The sequence below is a fragment of the Mesoplodon mirus genome (genome assembly GCF_964341445.2).
Source record: "Mesoplodon mirus genome assembly, chromosome: 5".
NCBI classification, from domain to species: Eukaryota; Metazoa; Chordata; class Mammalia; order Artiodactyla; family Ziphiidae; genus Mesoplodon; species Mesoplodon mirus.
In genome coordinates this window covers 24,813,116-24,837,996 of record NC_138980.1, presented here as the reverse complement: position 1 = coordinate 24,837,996, position 24,881 = coordinate 24,813,116, and the positions used below count along the sequence as shown (strand labels likewise).

General features: G+C 39.2%; 1 protein-coding gene across 1 annotated transcript in view; it reads left to right on the top strand.

The window, feature by feature from the left end:
* LOC309805263 (uncharacterized protein) overlaps nt 1-16,072 on the top strand; it is a gene marked incomplete at its 3' end in the record, with an annotated part of 34,754 nt that extends 18,682 nt beyond the window's left edge. Inside the window, exons 5-7 of the mRNA XM_082623196.1 lie at nt 148-885; nt 5,325-5,464; nt 15,869-16,072. Of these exons, the coding sequence (XP_082479322.1) occupies nt 148-885; nt 5,325-5,464; nt 15,869-16,072 (1,082 nt within the window). The remainder of the gene's footprint in view (nt 1-147; nt 886-5,324; nt 5,465-15,868) is intronic.
* Nucleotides 16,073-24,881: the final 8,809 nt, after the last annotated feature.

Genomic DNA, 24,881 nt, shown 5'->3' with positions numbered 1-24,881 from the left:
TAAATCTCCTAAGTTTTTCTTCTTACTGTTTTTGGCCATATACCAAGACCTTATTTAAATACCATCAATATTCAGTCTATACATTTAGTCTCAGTAGCCAAATGCTGTATCACATGGAACATCTTCAGTTTTTTCTTTCCCTTCCAGGATGGAAGAACAGTTATAAAACCACAAAGTCAACTCAAACACAAGGTTCTTCATTTCAGGAGCTGATAATGAAAAGATCCAAAAGGAATGGACCCTGGGACTTCAAATTAGAAAACCCCTGCAAATATGAAGACAGATTAGAGAAAAAGCAGAAGAAAAAAGAAAGTGTTCAGATAGTTTCAGTCGCTCACAAAAAAATCCTCACTGTAGAAAGAAAACATAAAAATACTGAATTTGGCCAAAACTTCAGCCCAAAGTCAGTCCTTGTTAGGCAACAGATGGTTCCCAGAGAAAACACCCCACCAAAATGTGAAATACAAGGAAACAGCTTCAAACAGAATTCCAATTTATTTAATCAACAAAAAATCAACACAGCCGGGAAACGTTATAAATGTAGTATGTGTGAGAAAACCTTCATTAATACTTCATCCCTTCATAAACATGAGATAAACCATAGTGGAGAGAAATTGTTTAAATGTAAAGACTGTTCGAAAGCCTTTAACGAAAGTTCAGCTCTTATTCAACATCCAATAACTCATACTGGAGAGAAACCCTATATATGTAAAGAATGTGGGAAAGCCTTCACTCTCAGTACATCCCTTTATAAACCCCTAAGAACACACAATGTGGAGAAATCCTATAGATGTAAAGAATGTGGTAAATCCTTGAGCAGAAGGTCAGGCCTTTTTATACATCAAAAAATCCATGCTGGAGAAAACCTCTATAAATATAATCCAGGTAGGAAGGCATCTGGTTGCAACACATCCCTTCCTGGATGTCAGAGAATGAATTCTAGAAAGAAGTCCTATTTATGTAATGAATGTGGCAATACCTTTAAGTCTAGTTCATCCCTTCGTTATCATCAGAGGATACACACAGGAGAGAAACCTTTTAAATGTAGTGAATGTGGGAGAGCCTTCAGTCAGAGTGCATCTCTTATTCAACAGGAAAGAATTCACACTGGAGAAAAGCCTTATAGATGTAATGAATGTGGAAAAGGTTTCATTTCTATTTCACGACTTAACAGACACCGACTAATTCTTCCTGGTGAGAAGTTTTATAATTGTAATGAATGTGGTAAAGCCTTAAGTTCCCACTCAACACTTATTATTCATGAAAGAATTCATACTGGAGAGAAACCATGTAAATGTAAAGTGTGTGGGAAAGCCTTCAGACAAAGTTCAGCTCTCATTCAACATCAGAGAATGCATACTGGAGAAAGACCCTATAAATGTAATGAGTGTGGGAAACATCCAGGTGTAACTCATCCCTTAGTAATCATCAGAGAATTCACACAGGAGAGAAACCATATCGATGTGAAGAATGTGGGATATCTTTTGGCCAAAGATCAGCTCTTATTCAACATCGAAGGATTCATACAGGAGAGAAACCCTTCAAATGTAATACATGCGGGAAAACTTTTAGACAAAGCTCATCACGTATTGCCCATCAGAGAATTCATACTGGAGAGAAACCCTATGAATGTAATACATGTGGGAAACTTTTCAATCACAGGTCATCTCTTACTAATCATCATAAAATTCATCTTGAAGAGAACCCCTAGAAAGTAGGTTTGCATGTATGTGTGACATTCTGAAACCAAAGCTCATCAGAATACATGAAAGTGATGTAATAAATGTAATGGATATGAAAAGCCATTCTATGATTTAGTCATCAAATAATAAATGCCAAGGATAAACCTATGTAATAATGAGAAAAGTGGAAATTGTTCAGTCCTATCAGACACTTTATAATAACCTAAAATGAAGACTTCCGGACTGGAGACCTTGACTTTGGGCATTTGTAAAGTAATTGTTTTCTCTACAGCATCGCATGCTGCATATCATATGTCATTGTTGTAAACATCTGGGTGATGAGGGGAAGTGTGCACTGGATTTCCTGTTAAACTGTAAACTTAATACTTTTTTAAAAATAACTGACATTGTAATAGTATATAAAAGATGTGGTCAAAGAAATTATACATTTTTAGAGAAAAGGACCAAATGAAAGTTACAAATGAATTGTAAACTACCTCTGACTTTCTGGGGTTTGTCCTTTTCCTGACTTGATGTCAAACTTTGTGCCTGGATTTCATTTAAAAGTAGAAATAAAAGTCTGTTCTCTTCCTTTGTTCTTCTAGTAATTGCTGTGAATTGGAAATTTTCTACACAATTTTTAATTCTGTTCTCAGAATTATTTTTTTTGCTCTGAAGTCATTTATTATGAAATTATACATGCTATATACTGTGAGCTGTCATCTTAAGTATATTAAATGGAAAAAGAAGCAGTTTTCAAGTTTAAAGCTATTAAATTATATTTAATATATATTATACATATATATTTAATAACATATATTCTAAATTCACAGCAGAAGGGGCTGTCAAAAGTAGTTTAATGAATCTAGCATATGTGCCAAAATATTGGAAGGTACATCAATCACTTCATGAAATAAAGAGTATGTTTTTCCTACTTGGTGTTCTCTAGTGTCAAACAATTTTAAGAAAACAAAAGGAGTAATTTATAAGCAACTCAGTAGTTTGGTTGGTTGGTTGTTTGAGTCCCAGCTTTGGGACATGTACTATGCTGCACACTGGGAATTTTAAGAAAAAAGTCACAGGCCTTCAAGAAGCCATGAATGGAGGAAAGGGGATGGAGGACTATCAGATGAGTAAAGCAAATTATTATGTCACTGTATGTAAGTGTGGTTGTTTTAACAGGCAGATAGATAGGTTGTGACAATATGTTGCAGTGCAAGAAAGTTGTAGAGATGTGGACGTGATGAAGGAGAGACTGAATGTAACCAAGGAAACGTGGTGACATCAGAGAAAGCTTTCCAGAGGCAATGATGCCTGAGCCAGGTTTTGAAAGAATAATAAGAACTCTCCAGAGGATGAGATAAGCATTCCAAATAGGAGAGGTAGAGGTGAGTAATACCATGACACCTTTATGGAAACTCAAATATAGAACTAATGAGCAGGAGAATGGCAGATGTTAAAGTCTGAGTAGAAGGCAGAGGCCAGATAACAAAGGGCCTATTTGCCATGAAAAGAAGTTTGGATTTTATCCTGAAATTGATGGAGTCAGTTAAAAATGTTAAGTAAGGAACATTGTTCTGGCAACAATGTATAGAGGGTGTGTTTAGTATGTATTAAAGCTGTATAGACTGATGCCTAGAAATCTGGGCTATGGTAATTCAAGTGATAGGTGAATGAGAGTCCAAACTCAAGCAGGGATAGCATATATGGAGAACAGGAGACAAGATAATGGATTAGAAACAAGACATGGTGTTCACAAGCAAAGAGATGAGGTTGGTGAATGAGAAGGCTAAGCTGACTCGAAGGTAGGGTTGCCAGGTATCCTGTGTATACTGGATATGTCTCGTATTGAATGACTTTGAACTGCATCCTGTATTGATTTTGTCAGGTCACCCTTATTGTAATAAGTTGTGCTTTTTCCCAGTAATGAAAATCGAGCAGTTGAAACTATTTTTCTGCTTCAGTAATTGGCACTTAAATGACTTAGGTGGCAATGCTAGCTGAAAATTGTATCTCCACAAAGACCGAAACAATCCCTTATAGTCTCTCTCATATTTTTGGCGGAGGAAAGACCAAAGTTGGGGGGGGGGCGGGGTGGGTGTAGGAGAAGGTAAATAAGAATTGAGAGTCTTCTTTTCCATATTAAAGAAAGGAAAAGACTTCTTTTTGTCACAGTCTCAAGTTGTAAGCAAGTAATCACCATTAATTAGAGATTACTTTGGATCAGTACACATGCTCTGAAAATCAACAGTGGCCATGCTTCTGACAGTTAGCAAGTTAAAGAGACTGCAGCTTCTGAAAGTCAGCCAATTTATTACTATCCCATGCCTGTAGACAAGTCAGTCAGCAGATACCTCAGTCTAGTGACCATACTTCTGAAAGTTTGCCAGTCGATAACAGCCTTATTTCAGTGATCACACTAACATAATTGAAAGTCTGTCAATCAATACACACCCCTGCTTCTGAAAATCCACCAATCCTTGAACGAAGCTTCCCAAAACCTTGTATGAGATCAGCTGTGGCTTTCTTTGGGAAGGTTCTTCCTTGCGAATACAGCTCTCGCTTGCAGCCATACATGATGTCCAGCTTTTCCGCATCACATCTCAAAGTTCAATTTATTGTTAGTTGGTAACAACTTCTACAGTTCAACCCCAATTTACTGTTATAACTTTAGGCTCGTGAGTGACAAACATAATCATGATGCCATGAGACTATCAAATTCAATATTTTCAATTTCTGTGGTGTTTGCTATCATCTAGTATTTGAATCCCAAATGCAAATGTAAATTCATGATTCATTTTCAGAACATTGGTTATGTATTAAATGAGGGAAAAAATCCTTTTGAAACCTTTTCCACAGCATGAAACTGTTCATTCAATATGAAAAAGTGATAGAAAGTCATTTATAAACCAGTATCTATTAACAGCTAAACCTAAGAGATATAGGATTATCTCAGCTATAAACAGATAAAATACATTTTCTAATTAAAACAAATTCGGATGAAAATAAAATAATCACAGCAGAAGTTGTAATGACCGTCCACCTTGTGTATCATCATTATCAATCTTCTCAGCACAAATGACTGATCAAACATACCAGGAGTATTTTCTGATTCTAAAATTGCAAAAAAATTTTAAGTGCCAGGATAAAATGCTGGAACAATAAAAAAATGTAATAGCTCTATTTACTATTACAGAGATTATTAAAGATCTAAAATGCCTTGTGTTTCTACAACACAGCCCAAGTTGCAAGTAATCACAATACTGAAAAATAAATCCCTTTGCTTGTATGTTTTTGTCGTGAAAAAGGCTTGCTTAGAAGGCTGCTGCTCACTTATTGAGTTCATGAGAAGTGTACTGCTTTCCATAGAGATAATACAAATGCAAATTATGGTGGATGTGCAAAAGTGCAAACAATTTATTCAAAGTTGAATCAAAGTGCAATGGATTCTATGCAGGATGTTGGCTATCTTGCCCATACTCAACATTTCTGCATAATTCTGCACAGACAACACCTGATATTCTTTCTGTTGACACTGGAGTACTTATTGTGAAGCTGTTGCATTACTTCAGCATTTAAACATTTGAGCAGTTAAAGAATTTTTGTGATTTTGTTTGCATTTCATAATCTTCAACTTTCTAGCATTCCAAAACTTGTTTGGAATTCCTGTTTCAGCTATGACATGTAAACAGCTTGCAAGTGATCGCTTGTATCCTTACAAGAAGAAAAATTGGGGCAGGCTGAAAATCAGTGACTTTGCTTTTATCTTCCTGAGAACTGAGGTTGGTGGGCACAGTGCAACACTGAAATCTGGAGAGACAGGCATATCCAGAAAGATACATCCAAGATCTGCTTACCTGGAACAGAAATTACTGAAGCCATAAACTGGTAGAAAGATTTAAATGCTCATTTTGATAAATTGCTGAAGGTTGTGTGGACTGTCTTGAGAGTGAGAAACTCCTGGGGGGCCACAGCCTTAAGAGTCCCCCACATTTCCATTGTCATTAGATCCAGAAACCCGGTTGGATTTGCATGGTGGCAACCTGAGAAATACTCCCTCAGGGCTCTAGTGGAAGAAGAGTAACCATTGTAAAATACACCCAGAGTCTTCTCCACCAAAAATGCCTACTCTCCTGGGGAAAAGAGTTTCTAGAGTCTTATGGTGGCTGAGGTAAGGACACTCCTCCCACTTTAGCCCCCTTTAACCTTCCTGTCTCACTAAGGAGGAGAAAACAGTCAAATAGATGGGGTTGGGGGGGATTCAAGGAAAAAGATTGGGAATGCTGCAACTAGAGGAGGGAGTATAGGGCAAGGAACTTGGGAAAAAGCTATACCACCCGATAAACATTTGCCCTAGACATAGGCCTACTAAGACTGAGATTTAATTGGAAGATTATAGAATCCTCCTCCCCCATCCCTACTCCCACCCTTACCCCACAGCTTGCCAACATACCAACAACACTGGATTACAGCAGAAAGAGAGATACAGACTCTCCTTGAGGAGGAGTGTTTAGGGAGTGTTTAGTGTTTTGTCAATAGTGGAGACAAAAACAAGGATACTAGAGGAATTTGAAGTCTCTGGCACGTATGGCTGCCTAACTCCTAGCCAAATTAACATAAATCTAGCGGGATAAAGCACCATGACCATGTGGGCTTTATCCCAGAAATTGAAGATGTGTACAGCATAAAAAAAGCAATCAATATAATACATTGCATTAGTAGAATGAGAGCAAAACACACACACACACACACACACACAACCATCTTGATGCAGGAAAAACATTTCACAAAATGCAAAATCCAGTCATGTAAAATTACTGAACAATTCAGGAATAGAAGGGAATTTCCTTAACATGATAAAGTACAGTGATGAAAAATCCACAGCTAACATCATGTTGAATAGTGAAACACTGACAGCTTTCCCCCTAAGATTAGGAGCAAGAGAAGGGTGCCTGATTTTGCCACTTCTATTCAACACTGTACTGGAAGTTGTAGTCCGAGCAGTTAGGCAAGGAAAAGAAATAAAAGGCATCCCAATTAGAAAGGAAGAATTTCTCAATTTGCAAATGACATGACTTTATATATAGAAAAGCTGAACAACTACCAAAATTCAATTAGAATTCATAAATGAGTTTAGCAGTATTTCAGGATATAAGGTCAACATGTAAAAATCAGTTTTATTTCTATATGCTAATAATAGAAAATTTAAAAGGAAATTAAAGCAATTTCATGTATAATAGCATCAAAAATGATAACATACTTAAGGAGAAATTTAACCAATTAGGTCCAAGACTTGCACACTGAAAACTGCAAAGCACTGTTGAAATATATTAAAGAAGACTTAGACCTAGACCTAAATAAATGGAAAGATATTTGATATTCATGGATTGGAAGACATAGTTAAAATGACAATACTACCAAAATGATTTACAAATTCAATGCAAATCACTATCAAAATTCCAATAGCGTTTTTGCAGAAGTGGAAAAGCAGATCCTAAAATTCATATGCAATTGCAAGGGATCCCACATAGTGGAAATAATTTAGAAGAAGAACACATTTGGAAGAAGAACACTTCCCAAGTTCAAAACTTACTACAAAGCTACAGGAATCAAAACAATGTGGTATTGGCATATAGAAAAAACGTATAGCTCAGTGAAATCAAATTGAGAGCCTACGTATAGATTGTATATAATCTTGTCAATAGATTTTTGACAAGACTAAAAAGACCATTCAATGGGGGAAAATATAGTCTCTTCAATGACTCGTGCTGAGACTACTGGATATCCACATGCAAAATAATGTATCTGACCCATACCTCACAACACATACAAAAATTAACTCCAAATGAATCAAAACCTAAATGTAAGTGCTAAAACTATTTTAAAAACTATAAAATTCTTAGAAGGAAACATAGGTGAAACTCTGCATGACCTTGAATAGGGCAACATTTTCATAGATATGACACAAAACACAAGCAAACAAATTCAATCAAAATTAAAACTTAAAAAGAAAAATTAAAATTTTGTGTATCAAAAGACACTATCAACAGAATTAAAAGACAACTCACAGAATGGAAAAAGATATTTGCAAATATTTTCTAAAAGCCTCATGTCTGAAATATTTTTTTAACTCATAATTTGACACAATCCAAGTAAAAAACACAATCCAATTAAAAAGGGGCAAAGTAATTGAATAGACATTTTCCTAAGGAAGATATACAAATAGCTAATAACCAAATGAAAAGATGTCTGACATCATTAGTCATAATGCAAGAAATGCAAATCAAAACCACAACGAGATATCATATCACACCCATTAGGATGGCTATTTTTTTTAATAACAAATGTTGGTAAGGATATGGAGAAATTGAACCCTTCGGCATTAATGGTGGGAATGTTAAATGGTGCAGCTGCTGTGGGAAACAGTTTGGTGGTGTTAAATACAGAATTACCATAGACCAAGAAATTCAACTCCTAGGTATATACCCAAGAGAATTGAAAACATTTGTTCCCATAAAAACCTGTTCACTACTGTTCATAGAAGCACTATTCACAATAGCCAAAGGATGGAAATAATGCAGTATCCATCACTCAATGAATGGATAAACAAAAGGTAGTATATCCATACAATGAAATATTATTCAGCAAGAAAAAGGAATAAAATGCTGATACATGCCACAACATGGATGAATCTTGTAAACATTATGCTAAGTGAAGGAAGCCAGACACAAGACCACGTATGATTCCATTTATGTGAAATATCCAGAATAGGCAAATCCAAGAGACAGTAGATTAATGGTTTCCAGTGCTGGGGAACAGATGAATGAGGAGTGAGTGCTTCATTGGTACAGGGTTTTCTCTGGGGGATGATGAAAATGTTCTGGGGCTACATAGTGGTGAGGGTTGTGCAAAAGTGATTGTACTAAATGTCACCAAATTGTGTTGACTGAAAACAAATAGACTGCCAGATATTTCTCCAGAAAAAAAATAGGTTTATTCAGCAGAGAATTACAGTTCAGAGTCTGCAACCGCGGCAAGTCACATGCAAGTTCCCCAAATAGTGAGAGAAGTAGAACTCAGACATCATCTGCTTCAATTCTGGGAAATCTTTACTTTCAGGTCACCAGATGATGTACAGGTCCAGTCAGGGTGGGAATTTTAGAGTCTTCAGTAAGAGTGGGTTGTTATTTGGTCCAAACCAGAGCATTCTCTTGTTATCAAAAAAAAAAATATTGAATTTCCAGTCTTGTTTTTCCTTTTTTCAGGCCAATTGTTGAAATTGTCTGGTCCAGTTTTCCTCAGTTATCATTTGGGGAACTATCCCTTTGGACCATGACAGAGGTTTGGCTGTTTTTGGTCCCTTTAATAGCAGCATTCCTTGTGGAGATGTCAGTAAGATAAATTTCCCTTAGCTTCTAGAGAGTCAAGTTTAGAATGTCCTGAAATCTTAATGGCTAAAGTGGCAGGTAAAAGTGTTGCATCCAATAACACCTAAACATAGGGGCCATTTTCAATTTTATTTCAGCTGGAAGTAAGGCAACCATGTTGCTTCTACCACATTCCAAAAGCATGAGCTACACCAAAAGCATATCTACTATCAGTGTAAGTATTGGCCGTTTTGCCCTTGGCTAAAGTACAGGCCTGGGTAAGAGCTCAAGCCTGTGTAGACCTATTAGGCTGAATTACCCATAAGTAAAGATGCTGCCTCAACCACCTCAAAGGAAGTTGCAGTAGAATACCCAGCACGATATTTGCCACTGTCACCTTTTAAATAAGAACCATGGGTGAACCATGAGAAACCACTGTTACCCAAAGGAATTTCCTGCAAATCATCAAGTGAAGTCAAGAGGAGGTTCTTCAGGGCTTCCCTGGTGGTGCAGTAGTTAAGAGGCTGCCTGCCAATGCAGGCAACATGGGTTCGAGCCCTGGTCCAGGAAGATCCCACATGCCACAGAGCAGCTAAGCCTGTGTGCCACAACTACTGAGCCTGTGCTTTAGAGCCAGCGAGCCACAACTACTGAGCCCGTGTGCCACAACTACTGAAGCCCATGCTCCTAGAGCCCGTGCTTCACAAGAGAAGCCAGCACAATGATAAGCCCGTGCACCGCATCAAAGAATAGCCCCCGCTCGCCGCAACTAGAGAAAGCCCTTTCACAACAACGAAGACCCAATGCAGCCAAAAATAAATAAATAAATAAAATAAATTTCTAAAAAAAGAGAAAGAGGAGATCCTTCAGCGTTAAGCAGTTGTGAGGGACTTCATTGGTGATGGACGGGAAAAGAGTAGTAGTGCTAAGGTTATTACAACATAAAAGAGTTATATGAGGAGCAGTTAACAAAAGGACTTCATAGGACGTGAGGTGGCTAACTGAGAAATGTTGAGTGTGATGAGAATTCAGGAGGGTTTCTACTGCATGAGGTACAAGGATGATTAAAGGGAATCCCACAATGATTTTCTTGGCGGCCTCAACCAAAAGGGCAGTGGCTGTAATGGCTCTAAGGTGTGCCACAGGGTCCACCTGCTGGCTATAATACCCTATGGGTCAGTGGTATCCCAAGGGCATTCCCTTCCTTTTCATATACAAAAAAGGAAAAGAGGATCTGATAACTGGGATTCCCAAGGGCAGGTGGGTTTCTCAAGCTCTCATTTAAGGCCTGAAAGTTTGTTTATGCTGTTTGGCTCTTCCCATAAAACTGGGTCAGAGTTGTTGTTGTTGAGTAAGACACACAGAGGTTTGTCTTTAAGAGAGAAATTTGACTACTAAGAACCTGCTGTATAAAATAAAGAATTTAATTTAATTTAAAAAATAGAGAAATTTGGAATAGACTTTCAGCAATAACTGACTAGCCTGAGAAAACCTTGCAGTCAATGCTTAGACTGGGGTTTTGGGAAACTCAGGACACCATGAAAGCTATCTGGAACTAGGTATAGCTTTTGTTCTGATATCAGATGCCCTAAATATCAAACCTGGGTTTGGGCAAATGGCAATATTTCCTTGGCAACCTTGTGTCCCTTTAAGACTAAAAGCTTTAGGAAGTGGGTGCTGTCTTCCTGTGAAGCGGTCTGAGGAGAGCAAAGAAGCAAATCATCCACATGTTGCAACAAAATAGAACTTCTGGGAACTTTACATTATCCAGATCAGCCTTGAGAAGTTTTGAGAAATAAGAGCTCAGTAAAACCCTGAGTCATTACTGTCACGGTGAATTGTTTTTCTTCCAAGTGAAGGCAAAAACGATAGACAATAGTCCATCTTCATCAACTGGAATACTAAAGAATGTACTTCATAAATCAAATGACAATAAAAAATGTACATCCAGTGGGAATGGATGTTAGTGAAATATGAGGATTAGGAGCAACAGGGTGTGGAGGGATGACAATGTTGTTTATTGCTCTGAAGTCCTGAACAAACCTCCACCCTCGGCCCTTGGGTTTCTTCATTAGTAAAATAAGGGTATTGCAGGAACTCTTACAAGAAATAGAGTCTTTGAGACTTGTAATGTCCTATTATGGGTTTTATGCCATGAAAGGCTTCTTTACTTATAGCATGTTGATTAATTCTGGGAGAGGTTTTGAGGGATCTATTTGAATTGATGCACTGTGAATTTTGCCAATATCAGTTGGAGATTTTGCCTATAAGGGAGGTGGTTGTGGATTCAATAGGGACAAAGGATCAGTGTTCCCAGAATCAGCTCAGAGACAGAGCTGATAAAAGATGTCAGAGTCATTTAATTCATCTGGTTGGCTGCTTTGATAACTACTATCAAATTCCAAAATTATTTTCCCCTTTCAGGGGAGAGAAATTTTAGCATGATGCTTCTGTAAGAAGTCTCAGCCTAATATAAATGGATAGCGGCAGAGGAACTAAGGAGAAAAGAGTGTGCGTTTCTCAAAGGGCCTAAACGAAAGGGAATCAGTTCACAGGCAGGAACCTCTTGAGGTTCATTAAAGATGCCCACTGTTTGAACTGTATTAGTACTCCGAGGCAGGGGCTGCTTTATAGTAGTGGGGTTGAGCACCGAGAGGGTGGCTGCAGTGTCAGTTAGGATGAGAAGAGACCCATCCCAAATCTGAAGGAATGTTTCTCCAAGCTGATTAAGAGGGAGGATTGGGAAGAGCCCCTGTAGTTCCTTGGAGCCCCACAACTGGGAATTGGGAGGAAGTTGGAAAGCCTGGTTAGAGGGCTGATGGTGACTGAAGGGCTTGTATGTGTAACAATCTCTTTTCCAGTGCCCTGGCTCTTTGCTCTAATAGCAGAAACTAGGAGGGTTTTTGTTTCATTTAGGGAACTTTATTTGCTGAAGTTTACGATTAAGAATTTTGGCAGTTTTCCTTTTAGGTGACTCATCTAGAGTGTGAGAGAGCTGGTTTGTAAGATTAACTAAATCTGGAGTGGACATCATTTCCTATTCCATCCTGTTCTTTTTTACTAGAAAGGAAAGACCCTGGTTCAGACCATTAATAAACAGAGTTAAATCTACCTGGGTGGGATCAACATCTGAAGGAAGACCAGAATTTTCTTTAAAATAATCTGAAGTTGATTGTAATAGCTATGAACAGATTCATCAGATTTGTGTGTGTAAGCCTGCATTTTATTCCAATCAATAGGCTTTGGAAAAGCCCTAGGAATTGCCCAATGAAGTCACCTAGAAATTGCCTTGGCCTGAGCATATAAGTTAGCAGGTTGCTCTCCTGCTTTTAATTCTAGAGACCTTTCAGGACTTTCCCAGTCAGCAATTTTCATCCAATGCTGGGCCTGGCCTTCACCAACAAGCATATGACCTAGCTGATGTAAGTCAGAGCACAAGATTGGTAAGATTGTTATATGAAATTCCTCAGCAAATCTGTGAGGATCTTTGGTTACTTTGGGACACTCTTTAACTATGGCTCGCAGTTCAGTTTTAGCCCAAGGAATATTTAAAGTTAAGGGTTTAACCTCTGGATCCTCAGAAAGCTCAATTCTAAAGGGACAGGTTCTGATAGATTCAGAGGAAAATGGGGTGAGGAGATTTTCAGGGGGAAAGGGAAGTTCAGCGAGGGAGTTAGTGTGGAGGAACTGAGGGTACAGAGGAGGAATAGGCAGTATAAAGGGGAAGGAAAAAGATGGCCCTGAAGGCAGGGCCTGAGCACAAGGTCCCAGAGGAGGGAAACAAGATGGCGCTAAAGGCAGAGCCTGAGACAAAGAGGCTGCAGAAGAAGAACGTGAGGCTTCAGAAGCTATTTTTTCCTTCTTTAATCATTTGTTTGCCTCAATTAACCTTAAAATCTTATTTTGCAGAGAGGCAATTTTAGGCTCCTACTAACATTTGGAAGCCTCAAAATACCAATAAAAATAAGTGTTTTGTTCAGTTTTAGAAGTTTTATAGGTAAGGTTGTTCAGTTGGGTTTTAAGAAAGGTAAGTTTGGGGATTTCAAAGGTTTCCCGTAATTGCCTTTGGTTAGGTTAGTCTAATTTCAGAGTGCAGTGAGCAGCAGCTGGAAGCAAGACCATGATTGAACCCTGATTGCAGCAGTGAGAGTGCCAGATCTTAAGCACTAGATCAGGAGGGCCAGCGGATAAATTCTGAGCCCCATTTCTTGTCTGCCTTGAAAAAAATTTTGACAAGGAGACAGAAGGTAGAGAGGAAAGTAGGCATATATTAGAAAAGCAGAGTACATGCCAACACAGGCAAGGTTGAGTTCAGAGAAAAGTCACGCCTCTGGGAAGTTTAAATCATTTGTAAGGGGGCAGTCTTCCAGGTCTTTGTTTTTCTCTGGCCAATCATCTTGCTTTGTCCTTTGACTCAGGGCCCACCCCTATGTGCACCCCTATGTGCACACACATACTTTAGCCAAGATGGATTTTAGCACAAGGACCTTTGGGAAGTTAGTAAAACTTAGTATAGTCTGGTGTCCCCTCCGTTTTTTTTTTTTTTTTAAACATCTTTTTAAATTAATTAATTTATTTTTATTTATTTTTTTTTTAGCTGTGTTGGGTCTTCGTTTCTGTGCGAGGGCTTTCTCTAGTTATGGCAAGTGGGGACCACTCTTCATCGCGGTGCACAGGCCTCTCACTGTCGTGGCCTCTCTTGTTGCGGAGCACAGGCTCCAGACGTGCAGGCTCAGCAGTTGTGGCTCACGGGCCCAGCTACTCCACAGCATGTGGGATCTTCCCAGACCAGGGCTCGAACCCGTGTCCCCTGCGTTGGCAGGCAGATTCTCAACCACTGCACCACCAGGGAAGCCCTCCGCTCCCTTTTTGACCCCCGAGGATCCTATCTGTGCATGTGCAGTCAAGATCTCCCTGACCCCAAGGATGAGAAATATGTGACCTCTTGATCTTTTGCCCAGGCAGTGCTTAGCCTATTCCTGTTGTTATTTCTATCTTGAAATATAAACAGGAGGCTGGCTGTAAATGTCTAATCTGGAGCCCATCTCTACCCTGCCTCAAGAAATATGTACAGGAGGCTAGTTGTAAATGTGTGGCCTGGGGCCCATCTATCTCCTGCCTCAGGTCCACCTAGAAATGCACATGAGGAAGGACCACAGATTTTAAACATAAAATCAGCCAGGGCCCCTGTGGTTGAGGGGTGGGGGGGAATGCTCCTTCAAAATGTTTAGATAACTGGGATCCTATTTCCCAGAGGTCTTTCTCTAGAATAGAAGGATAAATTACACAAAAAAAACCCTAACAGCTCAAACAGCCTGTAGGCCTAACACCAGCCAGTTCCAAGGGCACGGCCTAGCTCTGAAAGACTCAGGCCAACTGCTTAACAGCACAGATCCAACAGAAGAGCCCCTGTTCCAATGGGAATCAGGCTGAAGGCAAGGGAATTCCAGTTGGAGCAGCCTGATTGCAAAAGAGCCGGGTCAATGTGCCAAATAAACAAGGCTTTAATCAGAGAGGACAAAGCCTTAATATAGATCCTGAATAAAACCGGGAGAGCCTCAAAGTAAAGAGGGCAGAAGCTCAGATCCAGGAGAAAGACCTACCCTCAAACCCCAGGGTCCCAGCAGGCATCAATGAGGTTAGTGTTGGTATCACACTTGTTTGCTTGCCCACCTTCCAGTTGTCGGGGGTCTTCTCTGGGTCCCTGTGTGGGCCAAAATTGTTGACCTAAAATAGACTGCAAGTTATTTCTCCAGCAAAAATGGGTTTACTCATGATCATCAAAGAACTGCAATTTGGCGTCTGCAACCATGGCAAGTCACATGCAAGTCTTTCACATAAGGAGAGAGGGGGAAAGGAAGTTGGGAGGGTTTTAGTAAACAAAGAGTTCCTTAGAGGAATTGAGAATTAAGAGTCTAGTGGCTTCTCATTTACTGAATTGTGACAATCGTTCGTTGGCTGAGCTCTTGCCAGACAAGAGGAGGAAGTCTTCTTCCTTTGGGGTTCCACTATGGTTGTAGAGTGTGAGAGCTTCCCCTTCTGGCCTCCTGGCTCTATTTTAGTTGAGGTTTCTGTTTATTAATTTTTTTTAAGATTTGTTTATTTTTGGCTACGTCGGGCCTTAGTTGCGGCACGTGGGATCTTTGCTTGGGGCACGCGGGATCTTTCAACGTGGTGTACGGGCTCTTCGTTGTGGTGCGCGGGTTTCTCCCTAGTTGTGGGGTGCGGGTTTTCTCTCTCTAGTTGGGCTCCAGGGAATGTGGGCTCTGTAGTTTGCAGCATGCTGGCTCTAGTTGAGGTGCACGAGCTCAGTAGTTGTGGCATGCGGGCTTAGTTGCCACGCAGTGTCTGGGATCCCAGTTCCTCAAGCAGGGATCAAACCTGTGTCCCCTTCATTGCAAGGGGGATTCTTTACCACTGGACCATTAGGGAATTCCCCTGTTTATTAATTTTTACAGGCATCATCATCCTTTGATTGAGCATTACTGGGCGTCCTGTCCCTCCTGGCAAAGTTGCAGCAGGTGCTTCTTCCTTCAGTTTCTTTGACCATCATAACATAGATATATGTTATTATCTCTGTGTCTCTTTCATTGCTTTCTGCACATGTCCTAGGAGATATTTGTCAAAAACAAAACACTTCTCCTCTGTGTCGATCCCACTTTCACAAGTCTTCCTCTTAAACAACTTTTACTGTCATTCACACACACACACACATGCACACACACAAACATGTCACTTGATTTTCACTTTCCTAACAATAAAGAATATAAGGCAAAAAATATATGAGAATTGTATCACTGGTCCAATATTGCTTTTCAGGGGGAGATTATGAGCTTTGTGAGAACTTCACTTGAATGTGTGGCCAACTATAGGGCTCCATTCACTAGTCCTGAAGGCGAAAAATCCTTCGAGGAGGTCGAGACTTTGGGCTTGTTTGGGAAATCCCAGGTGATTGCTGGGACTCTGCCAGGTCCCTTGGGTGTGTACCAAGGACACGTTGATAGGCCACTTAGGAAGGTGTAGTCACTGGCATACCAGGATGTGGTTGTAGCACTCCAACCTGGGCTCAGTGGCCCTTCCCCATGGGACTAACTCTTGGTGCTGAAGGGAGCCATTGTGCCCTGAGGAAGATTCCCAAGAGCTCCAGATCCCCCAAGGATGCCAAGACCTTCAGTGGCTCTCCTCCAGAGAGCAGACCGAAGAAGCAGACCCAGGCTCACCAAGGGCTCTGGGGGCTGCCACTGGGGTTTTCATCTATGGGCAGGGAGCTTCCTGGGACGGAATGACCCTAACCCTCATCCCCCCTCTCCCTGTTCCCCATCTGCCACAGGATGCTAGCAACCACTTCACACTGTTTGAGGGCATGGAAGTCTCCAGGAGTCTCAGTGGAATACCAAGATGCCCTGTTGGCATGATGACCCAGAAGCCAAGGGCACCTCTTACCCCACATTCCCCCAGAAACCATTCAGGGGAGTCAAGATGCCCTAGATTCTAGGATGTGTCTCAGGAGCACCTGACTTATGCTCATAATTTCCTCTATCTTGTACAAAGGAAATAGTATATTTATAACTGATATATAAGGCTCTTGTCTAATTTGGTCATCAGTGTCTTCTCTGGATATGCTTCTATTGATTAATTTATTCTTGTTATTGTTGGAACTGAAGTATTTTATTTTTGAACTGGGACAAATGCTGTCGATTTTAATTATTTTTTAAAAATTCATGTATAATAGCTCAGAGGAAGAAGGTTGTCATCATGAACCTTTATATATGGTGAGCCCCCAAAACAACCATTGAACTTGGGGAAATAGTTTATTTGTCCATCTTTTAACAGAATTCAGGGAAAAAATAAGACATAACTCTAATTTTTTTAAATCCTCATTGCCCTTTGCCTCTAGGTTTCTTTCTATACATTGAACAGATCATCTTCATACCACTTCAGGACCTAGGCATCACCTGTCCTTGGAATGTTCTCCAACAAGAAACTTTTTTTTGTCCATTTGTTTGTTTTTTTAAAATTTTTTATTGGCGTATAGTTGACGTAAAATGTTGTGTTACTTTCTGCTGTACAGCAAAGTGAATCAGTTACACATATATCTGCTCTTTTTTAGATTCTTTTCCCATATAGGTCATAACAGAGTACTGAGTAGAGTTCTCTGTGCTATATAGTAGGCCCTTATTAGTTATCTATTTTATATATAGTACTATGTATGTGTCAATCCCAATTTCCCAATTTGTCCCCTCCCCCATTTCCCCCTGGTAACCATAAGTTTGTTTTCTACATCTGTGACTCTATTTCTGTTTTGTAAATGAGTTCCTTTGTACCATTTTTTAGATCCACATATAAGCACTATCATATGATATTTGTCTTTCTCTCTCTGACTTACTTCACTCAGTATGACAATCTCGAAGTCCATCCATGTTGCTGCAAAAGACATTATTTCATTCCTTTTCATGGCTGAGTAATATTCCATTGTGTGTATATATATATATATATATATATATATATATATATATATATACCCTATCTTCTTATGCACTCCTCTGTCGATGGACATTTAGATTGCTTCCATGTCTTGGCTATTGTAAATAGTGCTACAATGAATATTGGGGTGCATGTAACATTTCAAATTATGGTTTTCTCCAGATATATGCCCAGGGGTGGGATTTCTGGATCATATGGTAGTTCTATATTTAGTTTTTTAAAGAACCTCCATACTGTTCTCCATAATGGTTGTACCACTTTACATTCCCACCAACAGTGTAGGAGGGTGCCCTTTTCTCCACAACCTTTCCAGCATTTGTTGTTTGTAGACTTTTTGATGATGGCCATTCTGACTGGTGTGAGAGGACACCCCATTGCAGCTTTCTTTCTCAATTGGGGTATAGTTGTTTTACAATGTTGTGTTAGTTTCTACTGTACACATTAGAAGTGTAGAGTTCCCTGTGCTTTACTGCAGGTTCTCATTAGTTCCTCATTATAGTTTTGACTTGCATTTCTCTTAGAATTAGTGACGTTGAACATCTTTTCATGTGGTTTTTGGCCACCTGTATGTCTTCTTTGGAGAAATGTCTATTTACGTCTTCTGCCTATTTTGTGATTGGGTTGTTTGTTTTTTTGACATAGACCTGCATGAGCTGTTTGTATATTTTGGAGATTAATCCCTTGACAGTCACTTCATTAGCAAATATTTTCTCCCATTCTGTGGGTTATCTTTTCATTTTGTTTATGGTTTCCTTTGCTGTGCTAAAGCTTTTCAGTTTAATTAGGTCCCATTTGTTTATTTTTGTTTTTATTTTCACTACTCTAGGAGGTGGATCAAGAAAGATATTGCTGCAATTTATGTCAGAGAGTGTTCTGCCTATGTTTTCCTCTAAGAGTTTTATAGCCTTATATTTAGGTCTCTAATCCATTTTGAGTTTATTTTTGTGCATGGTGTGAGAAAATGTTCTAATTCCATTCTTTTACATGTAGCTGTCCAGTTTCCCCAGCACCACTTATTGAAGAGGAGTCTTTTCTCCATTGTATATTCTTGACTCCTTTATCAAAGATAAGGTGACCATATGTGTGTGAGTTTATCTCTGGGCTTTCTATTCTGTTCCATTGATCTCTATTTCTGTTTTTGTGCCAGTACCATACTGTCTTGATTACTGTAGCTTTGTAGTATAGTCTGAAGTCAGGGAGCCTGATTCCTCCAGCTCCGTTTTTCTTTCTCAAGATTGCTTTGGCTATTCAGGGTCTTTTGTGTTTCCATTAAAAATTGTAAAAGTTTTTGTTCTAATTCTGTAAAAAATGCCATTGATAATTTGATAGGTATTGCATTGAATCTGTAGATTGCGTTGGGTAGTGTAGTCATTTTCACAATGTTGATTCTTCCGACCCAAAAACATGGTATATCTCTCCATCTGTTTGTGTCATCTTTGATTCCTTTCATCTTATAGTTTTCTGAGTGCAGGTCTTTTGCCTCCTGAGGTAGGTTTATTCCTAGGTATTTTATTCTTTTTGATGCAATGGTAAATAGGATTGTTTCTTTAATTTCTCTTTGTGATCTTTCATTGTTAGTGCGTAAGAATGCAAGAGATTTCTGTATGTTAATTTTGTATCCTGCAACTTTACCGAATTCATTGATGAGCTCTAGTAGTTTTCTGCTGCCTTCTTTAGGATTTTCTATGTTTAGTATCATGTCATCTGCAAACAGTGACAGTTTGTCTTCTTCCTTTCCAGTTTGTATTCCTTTTATTTCTTTTTCTTCTCTGATTGCTGTGGCTAGGACTTCCAAAACTATGTTGAATAAAGTGGTGAGAGTGGACATCCTTGTCTTATTCCTGACCTTAGAGGAAATGCTTTCAGTTTTTCACCCTTGAGTAGTATGTTATATAATACATAATTTTTAAGTATGGCCTTTATTATGTTGAATTATATTCCCTCTATACCCACTTTGTGGGGAGTTTTTATAATACACAGATTTTGAATTTTGTCAAAAGCTATACCTGCATCTATTGAGATGATCATGAGTTCTTTATTCTTCAGCTTGTTAATGTGGTACATCACATTGATTTGTGGATGTTAAAAACCCTTGTATCCCTGGGATAAATCCCACTTGATTATGGTGTATGATCCATCTGATGTATTGTTGGATTTAGCTTGCTAATATTTTTTGAGTATTTTTGCATCTATGTTTATCAGTGATACTGGCCTCTAATTTTCTTTTTTTGTGTGTGATACCTTTTTCTGTTTTGGTATCAGGGTGATGCTGGCCTCATAGAATAGGTTTGGAAGAATTCCTTTCTCTGCAGTTTTTTGGAATAGTTTGAGAAGGATGGGTGCTAACTCTTCTCTAAATAGTTCATAGAATTCACCTGTGAAGCCGTCTGGTCCTAGAATTTGTTTGTCGGAAGTTTTTTTTTTAAAATAAATGTATTTATTTATTTATTTATTTATTTATTTATTCTTGGTTGTGTTGGGTCTTCGTTGGTTCATGCGGGCTTTCTCTAGTTGTGACGAGCACGAGCTACTCTTCATTGCAGTGCATGGGCTTCTCATTGCAGTAGCTTCTCTTGTTGCAGAGCATGGGCTCTAGGCACATGGGCTTCAGTAGTTGTGGTACGTGGGCTCAGTAGTTGTGCTTCCCAGGCTCTAGAGCATAAGCTCAGTAGTTGTGGCACACGGGTTTAGTTGCCCTGCGGCATGTGGGATCTTCCTGGACAAGGGCTCAAACCTGTGTCCCCTGCAATGGCAGGTGGATTCTTAACCACTGCACCACCAGGGAAGTCCCTGTTGGGAGTTTTTTAAATTTTTCTTTATTTTTTCAATTTCATTAGTAGTAATTTGTCTGTTCACATTTTCTATTTCTTTCTGTTTCACATTGTACATTTTGGTAATTTGGTAATTTGTCCCTTTCTTCTAGGTTTTCCATTTTATTGGCATATAGTTTTTCATAGCAGTTAATTATGATCCTTCGTATTTCTGTGGTTTCAGTTTTAACTTCTTTTCTATTTCTGATTTTATTAATTTGAATCCTCTCTCTTTTTTTCTTGATGAGTCTGGCTAAAGGTTTATCAGTTTTGCTTATCTTTTTGAAGAACCAGCTCTCATTTCATTGATTTTTTGTTTTGTTTTGTTCTGGTTTTTTAGTCTCTATTTCATTTATTTCTGCTCTGATCTTTATAATATCTTTGTCTCTGATTACAGTCTTTGTTCTAAATTCTATTTTTATTATATAAGTATTGCTACAACAGCTTTCTTTTCATTTCCACTTGCAAGGAATACTCTTTTCCATCCTCTCACTTTTAGTCTATGTGTGACTTTAGATCTGAAGTGAATGTCTTGTAGGAAGCATATTTATGGGTCTTGATTTTTATCCATTCAAGCCACTCTATGTCTTTTGATTGGAGCAAAAATTCATTTACATTTAAAGTAATTATTGATAGGTATATACTCATTGCCATTTTAATTGTTTTGGGGTTGTTTTGTAGTCCTTTTTCATTTATTTCTTCTTTCCCTCACTTCCCTTGTGATTTGATGACTATCTTTGGTGTTATGTTTGGATTCCTTTCTCTTTTGTGTGTGTGTATCTATTATAGATTCTTGGTTTGTGGTTACCATGAGGTTTATATGTAACAACATATATACATATATATATATATATATATATATATATATATATATATATATATGATTATTTTAAGCTTAAAATCTCTTAAATTCGAACACATTTAACAATGCTGAATTTTTACTCCCCTCGTCCATATGTACTGTTTTCTGCATCATATTTTACATCATTTTGTTTTGTGTATCCCTTAACTACTTATTATAGGTATAGATGATTTTACTACTTTTGTCTTTTAACCTTTCTACTAGCCTTATACGTGGTTGATCTACACCTTTACTGTATATTGCCTTTACCAATGAGGTTTTTCCTTTTATAATTTTAATATTTCTAGTTGTGATCTTTACTTTTCCACTTAGAGAAATCCCTTTAATAATTGTTATCAATCAGTTTAGTGGTGCTGAATTCTTTGAGCTTTTGCTCATCTGTAATATGCTTTATCTTTCCTTCAAATCTAAATGATAGCCTTGCCAAGTAGAGTATTCTTGGTTACAGGCTTTTTCCTTTCATCACCTTAAATATATCATGCCACTCCTTTCTGCCCTGCAAACTTTCTGCTGAAAAGTCAGCTTGTGGTCTTACAGGAGTTCCCTTGTAGATATCTAGTTGCTTTTCTTGATTCTCTCTTCATCTTTAATTTTTGCCATGTTAATTACAGTGTCTTGGTGTGGCTCTCTTTGGGTTCATCTTGTTTGCAACTCTGTGCTTCCTGGACCTGGATGTCTGTTGTCTTTCCAAGGTTAGGGAAGTTTTCAACTATTTTGTCTTCAAATATGTTATCAGTCCCTTTCTCTCTCTCTTCTCCTTCTACGACCCCTATGATGTGAATGTTAGTATATGTGACATTGTTTCAGAGGTCTCTTAAACTATCCTTATTTCTTTTAATTCTTTTTTTCTGTTCAGCTTGGGTGATTTCCACTATTCTGACTTCCATTCACTGCTTCATTCTTCTGTATCATCTAATCTATTGTTGCTTCCTTCTAGTGTATTTTTTATTGATTGTTGTATTATTCAGCTCCATTTGGTTCTTTATATTTTCTAACTCTTTGTTAAGTTCTCACTGTGTTCTTCCATTCTTCTCCCAAGTTCGTTGAGCATCTTTATGATTATTTCCTTGAACTCTTTATTGGGTAGACGGCTTATCTCCACCTCAGTTCTTCTTCTGCAGTTTAGCCTTGTTCCTTTGTTTACAACACATTCCTCTATCTCCTCATTTTGCTGAATTCTCTGTGTTTATTTCTGTGTATTAGGCAGTTCAGTTATGTTTCCCAATCTTGAAGAAGTGGCCTTATGTAGGAGATGTCCTATGGGGTCCAGCAGCACCCTCCCCTCTGGACATCAGCTCTATATGCTCTAGGGGTGCCCCCTATGTGGGCTGCATGGGCCCTTCTATTGTAATGGGGCTGACAACTGTGGGCATGCTGGTAGGCAGGGCTAGCCCCTGGGCTTACTTAGCTATTAGGCCCTGCTTTGTGTGTAGGCGCCAGCTTGCTGATGGGTGGCATCAGTTCACAGTGTGCCTGGCTGCATGGCCTAGGGGACCTAGAGTTGTGGTGACCCACTGGTGGAAGGGGCTGGGTCCCAGCAGCTGGCTGTGAGCCTTCGGGGACAAGGCCCAGGACTGGTGCTGGCCCACTGGTGAGCAGGGCTGTGTCCCTTATGGCTGAATTCTGAGCCTGGGGAGTCCTGGGACTGGTGCCAACCAGTTGGTGGACAGGTAAGCTCCCAGCACTATTAGGCCTGAGGGAGGACTCCAAATGGGGTTTGCCTGCACCAGTGTCCTCATGGTAGAACGAACTTCCATAAATGGCTCTCACCTGTGTCTGTGTCCCCCGAGGGAGTCCCAGTTGCCTCTTGCCTCTCCAGGAGGCTCTCAAATATCAACAAGTGGATTTAACCCACTCTCCTTTCAAATTACTGCCTCCACACTTAGTCTTGAAGCATGTGAGATTTTTCATGCGCTGTATAAGAACAGAGTCTCTGTTTCCTACAGCTCTCCAACTCTTCCATACACAAGCCCCACTGGCCTTCCATGTCAGGCATTCTAGGGGCTCATCATCCTGGTGTAGGACCCCTAGGCTAAAGAGCCTAATGTGGGGCTTGGACCCCTCACTCCTTTGAGAGACCCTCTGCAATTATGATTATCCTCCAGTTTGTTGGTTGTGGATCTTGACCATACCTTGTCTCTGCCCCTCCTACCCATCACATCGTGGTTCCTTCTTTATATATTTTGTTATGGAATATCACTTTTGGCTAGTCTTTAGGTCATTCTCATCAATAGATTCTCTGTAACTAGTTGTAATTTGGCCTTTCTGGCAGAATATCTGTCTGGCAGAACATCTTCTGTCCATCTGTCCAAACATCCAGTCATCTGAGGTTTGTCCTTCTGTCTGATCATCCATGTGTCAGAACAGCCATCTGTTAGTATGTCTGTCCACCGTTTGGAACATTCATCTGCCTCAACATAGGTCTCTGTGTCTGAATACAAGCATACTGTGGAGATATTGTAGGTTCAGTTCCAGGCCACCACAATAAAGCAGACAATGCAGGAGAGTCACATGAAGTTTTTGGTTTTCCTGTGCATATAAAATGACATTCACATTGTACTGTAGTATATTAAATGTGTAATAGAATTATGTCTAAAAAATAATGTATATACCTTAATTTAAATGTACTTTCTTGCTAAAAATTGCTAACCATCATCTGAGCCTTCAGCAAGTTAGTTGTAATCTTTGTGCTGGTGGAGGGTCTTGCCTCACTGTTGATGGCTGCTGACTGATCAGCATGGTGGTTGCTGAAGGTGACTGGGGTGGCTGTGGCAATTTCTTAAAATAAGATAATAATGAAGTTTGTGGCATCGATTGACTTCCTTTCACGAATGATTTCTCTGTAACATACAATGCTCTTCGGTAGCATTTTACCAAGAGTAGAACTTCTTTCAAAATTGTAGTCAATCCTCTAAACCCTGCCACTGCTTTATCAACTAAGTCTATGAAATATTCTTAATCCTTTGTTTTCATGTCAACAATCTTCATAGCATCTTTACTAGGAGTAGATTCTATCTCAAGAAACCACTTTTCTTGCTCATCTGTATGAAACAACTCCTCCACTAAGTTTTATCATGAGATTGCAGCGATTCGATCACATCTTCAGGCTCCACTTGTAGTGCTAGTTTTCTTGCTATTTCCACCACATCCGCAGTTACTTCTTCCACTGAGGTCTTGAACCTCTCAAAAAGTCGTCCACGAGGGTTAGAATCAGCTTCTTCCAAATTCCTGTTAATGTTTATATTTTGACCTCTTCCCATGAATCACGAATGTCCTTAAATTTACTTCGCCAAGATCCATCAGAGGAATCACTACCGATGGCATCTATAGCCTTACAAAATGTGTTTCTTTCTTTCCTTTTTTTTTTTTGCTGTGCTACATGGCTTGTGGGATTTTAGTTCCCCAAAAAGGGACTGAACCCAGGCCCTTGGCAATGAGAGCATGGAGTCCTAACCACTGACCACCAGGGAATTCCCCAAATGTATTTCTTAAATAAGAAGACTTGAAAGTCAAAATTACTCCTTGGCCCAGAATGGATGCAGCCATGAAAACATTAATCTTGTTGTACATCTCCATCAGAGCTCTTGGGTAATCAGGTGCATTGTCAGTGAGCAGTAATATTTTGAAAGGAGTCTTTTTTTCTGAGTGAAAGATCTGAACAGTGGGCTTAGAATAT